The sequence below is a fragment of the Hypomesus transpacificus genome, chromosome 14 (genome assembly GCF_021917145.1).
Source record: "Hypomesus transpacificus isolate Combined female chromosome 14, fHypTra1, whole genome shotgun sequence".
NCBI classification, from domain to species: domain Eukaryota; kingdom Metazoa; phylum Chordata; class Actinopteri; order Osmeriformes; family Osmeridae; genus Hypomesus; species Hypomesus transpacificus.
Window position 1 is genome coordinate 6416454 of NC_061073.1, and position 10531 is coordinate 6426984.

At 45.8% G+C, this 10531-nt stretch overlaps 1 protein-coding gene across 4 annotated transcripts in view; it reads left to right on the forward strand.

Annotated features, from left to right (window-relative positions):
* The window catches only part of scaper (S-phase cyclin A-associated protein in the ER), a 54575-nt gene that overhangs the window by 2077 nt on the left and 41967 nt on the right, over positions 1-10531 (forward strand). For 2 of the 4 annotated variants that reach the window (XM_047034128.1, XM_047034130.1), the window contains exons 2-11: positions 2115-2232; positions 2684-2760; positions 3398-3595; positions 5810-5910; positions 6883-6999; positions 7524-7651; positions 7764-8065; positions 8588-8920; positions 10035-10202; positions 10512-10531. The exon at positions 10512-10531 is cut by the window's right edge and continues 47 nt beyond it. In XM_047034128.1, coding sequence (XP_046890084.1) covers positions 2115-2232; positions 2684-2760; positions 3398-3595; positions 5810-5910; positions 6883-6999; positions 7524-7651; positions 7764-8065; positions 8588-8920; positions 10035-10202; positions 10512-10531 — 1562 coding nt within the window. The remainder of the gene's footprint in view (positions 1-2114; positions 2233-2683; positions 2761-3397; positions 3596-5809; positions 5911-6882; positions 7000-7523; positions 7652-7763; positions 8066-8587; positions 8921-10034; positions 10203-10511) is intronic. The other 2 variants (XM_047034129.1, XM_047034131.1) reach the window with 2 other exon arrangements.

A 10531-nucleotide genomic window follows, 5' to 3' on the forward strand; every position in this document is an offset into this window, starting at 1 on the left:
CCAGGTGGCAAGTTGTCAGCAGCTAATTAGGGGATCAGGGAAACCTTTCCATAAGCCTCCTTTAGATTGTACAGTTTGCTATTAGTCAAAAGTGTAGGCGAAAGACTATGCCAACCATGTCTGATGACAATGCAGGAAATACAATATCTACTACGTTTGGAAATGGGCTACTAAGAGCTACTCAGCCTACTGTTTTGATTATTTTGGATAGACCATAGCTATTTTGTTGGATAAATAATGCATTCAATATTTTAGATTTCCCTTACTGTTAAAAGGGCTTTGGCTATATGTAAATAATTATGCTCACTTAAAGTAGGTCAGTGATGTCCCCCCAGGATATGAAATAGTTGCAGACCCGGACACCGCATGCTGTTTATGCATGTGTAAAACCTAATGAGCCATTTGAGCAATACTCTCTGAGCACGCTGGAACAAAAGCTGCATATAATACATTCTGTGTGGGCTAATAAGAAGAGATGATACCTCATAGTTATGAATGTCCCATGAGCTGTAATGACTAACGGTCTTGGTAGTGTCACTAAAATAAGATTCTTGTCACAAGGGGTACAGTCTACACCAGGGGTGTCAAACCCATTTTCACCGAGGGCCACATCAGCATTATGGTTGCCGTGAAAGGGCCAGTTGTAACTACAATGTAACGTCAGTAACGATGTAAAAACATGGTGTTTTTGTTGTAGCTTTTGTGAACATAAGGCCTATTATGCTGCAATTGAAGTCCGCCTTTTAATTCTTGGACAATCTGCTGGTTTTCTTGGAGGATAAATTTGCATATTTTTCTAAGTGTTTGGTGACAAAATGCAAGCGCGCACAGCGCAAGAGCAAAACTTTTTTTGCCCTTCATTTGAACGCAGAATAGCTTTTTAAGCTTTTTGTAAAATAAACATTGCCATTTTCCAATTGGTAAAACCTTGTCTAATGAAGGTGATGTCTTCATAATTTCTGGCTCAAAAATGTCGACAAGAGAAGCAGAAAACATGCTAGTTTGGCTGAGTACTCTAAGTTCGAGAGCGATACCAACTTGGGTTGAATGCCCGAGGACCTTGGCTGAAAATGCACATGGGGTACGTTCGCAGAACCGGCTGCATTGGAGTGCTGTCATTCAAACCATGCTCGCCTTCACCCAGTTAAACTTTGCGTTTAACACTGATGTGCATACACTGCTTTCTAGAGGCGGGATGTCGTCACTTTGCCGTAACACAATCGAAATGCATGGTGAGAGATGTCGTTTATGGTCAATGCACGCTGTAAAGCAGCGTATACTTATTTCAATAGCCCATTAAGCTTCCGCGGGCCACATAAAATGACGTGGCGGGCCACATTTGGCCTTGAGTTTGACACCTGTGGTCTACACAGTCTTTGAGGTTATTTGACTTTACATTATAGTTAATGAATGTTGAAATAGAACATTAGTTTTATTTGACATGAAGCCAACATTGTTCCAAGACTCAATTGCTGTTAAAAAAGGATGAAAAGTGGTTCAAGTCACAATTTGCATTGTGAATATGACCTTTTTTTGCAAGGCAAGTCACAAGATAGCTTATATAGGGCTGATACAATTTTTGGCCAACACAAGATTTCATTTCATGATTGTAAAATCACTTGACTCCACATTTTATTTTTGGGAACTTAACTGCACACAGGCCTACTTTCATTAGCCTATTTTCTTTCTTGCAAAGCAAGAATGCCTGCATTACGAAAGCATTGTTCACAGCCTTCACACATGAAACCTTAGATCATGCTGTGCAATCTGTGAGTTAGGACATTTGTGAATAGGGGAGGGACATTGTTTTTCCACACTTTTTTTTACCAATCTGCCATTATGTCGATGAATGTGGGACAAAGTTGATCTTACATGTTGTTTATCACACACAGAAACAGAGAAGACTCCCATACTTATAAATAGAATGATGACTCACCATTCTGGGCATTGCCTTCCCAGACAAGTCCTCACATTGCTATAAAGTACACCCATGCACTTTCTATCATACCGTAGGCCAATTGCAACAAAGTGTCCACTGTGAGCCTGAGATTTCAGCTATAGTCTGATCAACGAGAAACAATTGGGTATAAAAGGTCTCTCTACTGTGTCTCCAGGCGTCCTTTCAGCGCTCAAACAGCCATGACAAGGTGAGAAAGATTGTAGCAGAGGAGGGCCGTGCTGCTCGCAACTTAATCGCCTGGAGTGTTCCTCTGGAGAACAAAGAGGAAGAAGGTTGGTCACCCACGTTGTCTCTGTCAAGTTAGCCTGGCTAAACCATTTTGTGTCCTTTATTTTTCTTCTGTGGCTAATATTGGTGTTGACATACAGGGAGGGCAATACTTAACTCTTTTGTCCCCCGGGAGTTTGGTCCCTTAGTTAGGTCCCGTTCCCCCCCCACACACACACCTCTTTAACGTCTCTCACCTTGCCACAATTTTTTATAATAATAAAGTGTTATCTTATCTTTCCTTCCCACCTCCATACTTTTTTCCTTACTTTGCATGCACATTTTTACCTGTGGTTGTATGGTATGCAGACCCATAATATTGCACTCTAACACTGTGTGTGTTTCCACTGATGTTTGTTTCTCCCTAGAAACCACAGTAATGACCATGAAAATAACGTACTCAATGCGGATTGTTCTAGTCAATCTTTTTTTAACATTTTCATATATTTCTCATAGCAAAGTCGAAGACCAACTCCAACAGCAATCCAAGGGCTCAGAGAATCAACTCTGGTCTACAGAGAAATAAGAAACAGGTGGGTATGGTTAATGTCTATAAATCACTAAATGGGGATAGGAGCAAATAACTTAACACTTGTTTGAAGACGTATAGTACTTAAGATTGTTGTCACTAGGTGGCACCACACACTAGCATATTCCGAGTCATTCCAGCCAAAGACAGTTCCTACAGTACAAACTGTATAAGTTGTCATTTTAGTGTTGAGTGTTAACTCCCAAAAATGACAGAAGATAATGTAAAGACCGTTCACAAGGCCTGACACTTCAGTGTGCATCTTAAAGTTAGGGTAGTTCATGTTTTTGACAAGGACTTCATATTTGCGTAAATAAACTTTACATCCTGATAGCAATCAATTTAATAAATGCTCTGACAGAAAAATATAAAAAATATAATATCTGTGACTGTCGCAGGACTGTAATAAACATGACAAATCATTGCATTCAAACCAAATGCAATGATTGGATGGGCTACTTGTCTGTCTACCTACTTCCCGGCAGTTGTCAGGCAGCGCATTGATGTATTTTAGTGGAGTGGCTTTAAAGTGAGGGGGTGGGATATTTTGAGTTGGATACTTTCAAATTCAAGCCAAAAAGGTTAGTTTGCTAAACATCAGTACCCTGCCTTTAATGATTCTCCTCATTGTTTCTCTATAGAATGTGGGAGTGGAGAGCAAGAGCGCGATGGGAGCTTTGCTGGACAAAGGAGCAGAGAAGAGTCCAACTAAAGCCAGGCAGCCTCGCAAGGTGGACCTGCGGGCACGATACTGGGCCTTCCTCTTTGACAACCTGCGCCGGGCCGTGGATGAGATCTACGTCACCTGTGAATCTGACCAGAGCGTGGTGGAGTGCAAGGTTGGTCTCGGAATCTGAGGTTGGGACTGAAGCCATGAATGTGTTGTCCATTCATTTGAAAAATGTCTGTTAGAACATGGAAACTAAAAGCTACATGCAAGGCAAGGGGTCCCTGAGGACCAGGGTTGGGAACCACTGCTCTAGAGATGCAGGCCATCTGCATTAAAGCAGATGTGTTGCTCCTCATGACCACCTGAGGGAGATGTTGGGTTGAGAAGAGTTTTTTACCCGCTACGCTGCTCTGGTTGTTATTCCTTTGGTTTTATGCTTTGTGTCAGAGGGGCTGTCTGAAGGTGTGCCGATGAGAGAATGATCACAGGGCCCTCGCTGAGGCTTTGTTTGGGGAGTGGATATTGATGACACAATGGTGTAAACATTATGGATGTCTGTGTTAGGATTGTGGGGTTTGCGCTGGCCATGAGGCACCCAATCTAGACTGGGTGGTGGTTGCCTTCACTGAGGTGGAACCCAATAACAGCCAACATGGATTACTAATAACATATACATTTTTGCCTATTATGTGAAAAGTTAGTGCCAGATCTACCTACATCCAAATACAAGGAATGAGTGCTGAGTGTCTGAGTGTAGCGCTTTAGCAACAGTTGGGGCTACAAGCGACAGCTCTCTTGTGTTGTTGTTGTTGCTTTCATCCCTATAACGTATGGAGTCCTGGGCTTGGGGTACCCCCCAACCCCCCCTCCTCCTCCTCTCCCCCAACCAGCCTTGCTAGGCTTAATGGACTGTCTGATAAATGATGGAATTAGCCGAAGGGGAAGGAGAGTGCTCCGATACCAGCCCGGCAGGCCGCAATCCCCTGGAGCGGTGTAAAGCTGCTCTGTGTGTTCTCACTCAGACACAAACAGCCCTTGTCCCGGGAGTTCCACACCACCCACAGACATGACGAGTAGCTTTGACTGTAGCAGAACTCAACTTGGAGTTCAGAGCCCCCAAATAAGAATTTGATTCGATTTTGGTATCTGCTGATCTGTTTAATATTAACAAGACAAAGCTTAGACTGCTGAGCCTGACATGGTTGGAGGTGTTGGTTTGAGGCGTGCAGTCTTGTCCAGGGGGTCGCTTCCTGTGCTGAAAGACCTTGTTGAGTAGAGCTGGACAGAAGCAGCAGATTTATACTTGTACATTTATAACTCCCACATCTCTTTAACCCCCTCCCCCCCACCCACACCCCCACCCTCAGGGCTAATCAGTTCTCATCAACCATTTGTTCTGTCCCAGCTGTGATTAATGCCACTTCATCTCGCAGAGCATTTCTCTGCATCTTCCCTCTTCTCAGGAGGAAACCACAACCACATCTCGCATACAGCTCATTGGAACAGAACAGTTCCTTTTCTCATTTGGGTTAGACACATCAGAAATGGCAGAAAGGGAAACATTTTTAATGTCTTCACTCCCTGTCTGTCACACCCCCTCCCCCAGCTGTGCAGCCTCCATTATCAGATGAGCAGGAGTCAGTGGAAGACCAGGGCTGGGGCCTGGCCTGTTAACTAGCTGTAATCAGCAGGCCCGCTGCCGGACACATCTTTCACTGGCCTGACTCATCTATTAACTAAAAGCACTGTGAAGCTTTACTTTCAATTACCACTCCCTCCACGCTCCCCATCCGTCACGCCTGTCTGTGTCCCTACAGCCCTGGGCTGAGGGAATGGGGGAGAAGGCTCTCACACAACCCACCTCCAATATGACCTTATCAGTGAGATACAGGCACAAATATAGGCTAAACTGTTGCCGCTAAACAAATATAGTTATCTCTAGTTTGGTATTGTATTATGATTTCTATCTATGTAATCTTGTCATCTGAAGCAAATTCTACCCTTATGAGGAGTCTACTGTGTGTGGTAAATAGTTATATAGTGGAAATGTGTGTGATATACAGTACTGTGCAAAAGTCTTGGGTACAATAAATTAATTAATAAAAAGTTAAGCAAACATTCTTTAAGAAACAATTAAATGAAAGGCACTAAAATTGCACTTTTATACTGCCACACAAATACTTGCTATGATGCTGTTATTCCTCTGTTGTGTCTCCTGCACCCTATTTCCTTGGGTTGAGAAGGATTTGAACCCACAATGTCAAGTTCCATTTTGCGTTCCTGCGCAATGCAAATCGCCCCCACACTGCAGTATGCAACTCACTTTGGTTAATAAACACACACAAAATTTAATGGTGTTCCCTTGTGATTGCATGTGTTCCAGGAGGTGTTAATGATGTTGGACAACTACGTGCGAGACTTTAAAGCTCTCATCGACTGGATCCAGCTGCAGGAGAAGTTGGAGAAAACCGATGCGCAAAACAGGTGATATTTTCTCTCTCTCTCTCTCTCTCTCTCTCTCTGTCTCTCTCTCTCTCTCTCTCTCTCTCTCTCTCTCTCTCTCTCTCTCTCTCTCTCTCTCTCTCTCTCTCTCTGTGTCTCTCTGGCTCTCTGTCTGTTTTTTCTCTCTCTCTTTTTCCAGCTTTCCAAGCGCTCCCTGAGGCAGCTCTCTAAGTGCCATGTCTGGTCCTTGGCTGAGAGTCCCAAACAAAGACTGGATCAATAGCCTTGGCTGTAATTCAAGGGGATCCAGTTTATTGGCTTCTCTTTAACAGAATGACCACAACACTCGTAAATCGACTAAGGAATAAAACAAAAACAAAAAGAAACAAGCTTTTACCTCACTTTCCAATTTAAGTTGGACTTATTTGCTCTACACGACCTGAAACATTTTGGACATACCTGCTGTATTCATACTGGAGGCTTGTATACAGGTGATGATGGCATGTTGTACAAGCCTAACCCTGACCCAGCCACCCTTGTCATTAGCATGGGAAACCTTTGCTGTGTCTACAAAACACAACATATTTTGACCCTTAAAAAGCTGTCAGACTTGCTCCAGCTGTATATACCATCAAGAGCTCTGAGATCTTCATATTTTGGTCTACTCTGGTGGTGATCACGCATTGTGGTCGCGTGGACAAAACTGTGGAATAGCTTAATACCCTTGCACATCAGATTAACACCTTCTATCTCAACCTTCAAGTCTGCTCTAAAAACATATTTGTCTTTTTAGCATCAACATTCCTGAAGCATGTGGTGAACTGTTTTATCTTTTTATTACTGTACTCCTTTATTTGTCTGCAATAATAATATTACCTCCTGTACAGTATAGCACTTTGGTCAACGATGGTTGTTTTTAAACATGCTCTATGAATAAATATTGATTGATTGAAACTGGTATTCATAGTGTTGGATAGATTGTGGAATTCTAGTTGTCTTCCTTTGTCCACGCAGACCCACGTCATTGGCTTGGGAAGTGCGGAAGATGTCCCCTGGACGTCATGTGATGCCCAGTCCCTCCTCAGACAGGATGGTCCCTTCTCCGAATGCAAGGCGCTCCCTCAACTTTGGGTAGGTCTTGTCCTCCGCCCTCAGCCATATCCTGACACACAACGTCTTCATGTGCTGAAGGGAAACCGCATCCCCTTATTAAGAAATCAATGTTCCATGCAGTACCCAGTCCAGCCCTGTCTTGGTCCGTATAACGTCCTCATGATCTGTTGATGGGGCCATTGATTGCTGATAGAAGGGCGCTTTGTTTAATGCGTTTTGTCGAGTCTTTCACTCCCACGCCACAGAAGCATGGGGAGGTGTAGATAAAAGTGTGGTTAAAGACTGCTGAATCATCTGTTCGATACGTGCGCTGCCCTGTAATCGGATGCAGCAGGAAATGGGTATTGATCATGACTGAGGTCTGTTGCCCGAGACGACCCTGATGCCCAGAGATAGAGGAGCACGGCTGGGCTCAGACACCAGCTAGGACGGGCCCTTCAAGATACCACTCACCTGTACAGCAACAGTTAGATGTAATGCTTGTATTTGAGTGAATGTGTTGCTGTGTTCCTATGTTCTGAGTGTGAGGTGTGTTTCTCTAGCGGTCCTCCTCCTACGCTGGCTGTGGCTCGGCTCACCCACAGCGGCCCTAGCTGGGCTGACCGGGTCAAATCCTCCCAGTCGCTTCCTGTCCCCTGTCCAACCAACTCTTTTCCTGCAGAGAAACCAGGTAACAGCAGCCCCACGCATACACAGAGGGGGTTCCAAACCTCAAGCGTTCCGTGTGGGCTTTCGTTTAAATGGAAAATGGTCCCGTTTTTTTTAGCACGTGTCACTGTTAGCAGGTAAGAAAGACGCAGAAGGTTGGGAGACCGTCCAGCGCGGTCGTCCTGCCAGGCCTCGCTCTGCTGCCATCGTAGCCAAGGTCAGCCCCGTGCTGGCCAACGTCTGCCCCAGAGACGACAGCAACATCGTGAACCAGCCGCAGCAGCAGCAACAAAAACAGCAGCAGCAGCAAGCTCTCCAGCCCCTCTGCCCTCCGGACAATGACAAGAGCCAGCTACTGTCCAACCCTCAGCCAATCCCAGAGGAGCAGGCTCCCCTGGAGGAGACTGGAGACCTGGAAGAGGGTCACAAGATTGAGGTATTGCTGCATGATGACACATCTTCCTCCCACCCCGGAGCAGTCCTCACATATCAATAATGCAGGAAGACAGGAGACATGGAGCAGGGAAACTCTACACTGGTTTATCAGCCACATTGTTTTTGTTTTGGGCTCCACGGTATTCATAGACAGCCTGTCCAGACGGGGGAGATATCAGTTTTAAAGGCGATTGATTGTACACTGACAGTTCAGGGACAGAAATCCCATTTTCATCCGTGAAATGAATACTCTCTCAATGTCCCAGAACACATTTGGTGAGGGTGTTTTCTAGGCATTTCCAGATATTAGAAATGCAAATATGTATTTCAGTGTTGTCATCTTTTTATCTTTGAATCAGGATTACATCTGAAGGGCATGTTAGTGCCAGCAACCCTGCATGTTATGTGTTTTTGAGTGTGTGTGTATTGATTTTTTTGCTTTGGTTTCTGCTGTCATGAAATGCTTGAAATGTGCACGTCTTTAATGGTGTGTGTGTGTGTATGTGTGATTGTGTCGGTGCAGCCCCCAGCAGACAATGTTCAAGACTCGGGACAGTGTGTCGACGCACCCTGTGACGACGTGCCTCTCCCGGTGTCAGCCCCAACTTCCTCCAAAACCCCAGAACTCACACCAGCCCCAACCATAACCCTTCCTGCCCCAGCCCCAGCCCTGGCCCCTCCCCAGTCCCCAGACCCTGCCCAGGGCGAGGGTGTTGGCGGCGTGGAGGCCCAGGGGGGGCAGAGGGCAGAGGGGGGGGCGTCACAGGGCATGGCTCCGTCTGCTCCAAGACAGGCTGGAACTCCCATGGCAGCGGTGAAACCAGAGATTGTGCTGGACCCCACAGAGCTTTCCACTGTGAGTGCTGAGAGATGGAGGATCAGAGGGAGGGGGGGGAGTGAGGAGGGGGAGGGGGGTGCTGGGGGAGTGGGGTCAGGACCCCCCTGGGGTCCTTCAACGCCTAAACAAAGTCACTGAGAAACCTCCTGGCCTGACGCATTGACGCGACAGCACAGCTCCCTCCAGAACGGCCCCAGAACAGTCTCAATGCGAGGGTGTTGGTGAGTGGCGCTGAGTGGATCGCTGTTGTAATTCTGGTGGATGCCGGAGCAGTCCCTCCTTAGGTGGCCTATAGATGCTTTTTAAAAAATGTTGTTGGCAACTAGTGGCAGGGAGTTACAGTTAGTACTCAGGCCAGAGTCTATGGGAATATCATCTGTCCAGTGTTGGTGGCAGCAGCTGTGTCTACTGGTCAGGCCTTCTGTGTCAAGTGTATTAACATCAGTAGGTAAGTCATATTTCTAAAGTTAGCCAGGGTGACACTACTTCCCTGCTTTAGCACCTTTTGTAAAGGCCAGCCTTCTGTAGAGACAAGATCTGGTTTAAATCCTCCACAGGGAAGTTTATCTGAGCCCAAATCCCCTGTAGGCCTGGTGTGTTTCTAGACTGGTTCAGACGGCAGGCTGTGTGGTTCAGAAACTGTTTAGACTCCACTGGAATCCTTGGTTTAAAGGCCGAAAGGCTTGGTGTTGAGAGAAATATATCCTTAAGTCCCCTTCTTTGGAGGAGTGGCCAGTCTGGAGAGCTCTAGCGTGAATATACATTAATCTACACATAATAACAATGTAAGCTTTCATGTGAACTATATATCATATGCTAAAATACAAGGGGCATAGTGACTTGGAAATGTGAAATCAAATGGTCCATGGGTGCCTCCTTCCACCATCTCTTCATGCTCACGGTGAACATTTCATGCATGAGTCGTGAATGCTTCCTTCCTTGTAATTTTGTGGTGGTTGAAAGTTTGGTGCTTTTTGGTTGGCTTCTGTGGTTATCATGTTTTAACAATAATACAGCTTTAAAGTGTCCAGGCCCAAATAAAGATATTTGAGAGAGCACTTTGTTGTTGCACATGCAGCACCGTTGGCCATTCTGTATGTGAGTGTGTGTGTGTGTGTGTGTTTGTGCCCAGCCCCAGTCCATGGCAGAGGTCTTGGCTAAGAAGGAGGAGCTAGCGGACCGCCTGGAGAAAGCTAACGAGGAGGCCATCGCTAGCGCCATCGCAGAGGAGGAGCAGCTGACCCGAGAGATCCAGGCTGAGAACAACGACCTGGAGACCGACAACGAGAGTGACTTCTCTGTATGACACGCACACAAACTCAAACACACACTCACACACGCTGCTTCAGCAGTCTTTAACCACAATATCACACTTACATTTAGTAATTTAGCAGACGCTCTTATCCAGAGCGACTTACAGTACGTACAGGGACATTCCCCCCGAGGCAAGTAGGGTGAAGTGCCCAAAGAGACAACGTCATTATGCACGACTGGGAATCAAACCAGCAACCTTCTGATTGATAGCCCGATTCCCTAACCGCTCAGCCATCTGACCCCCCAATATCATGAACTGGTCTCACACACATGCCTGTCATTTTATTTGCTTTAGGCAAGCATTGGCAGTGGAAG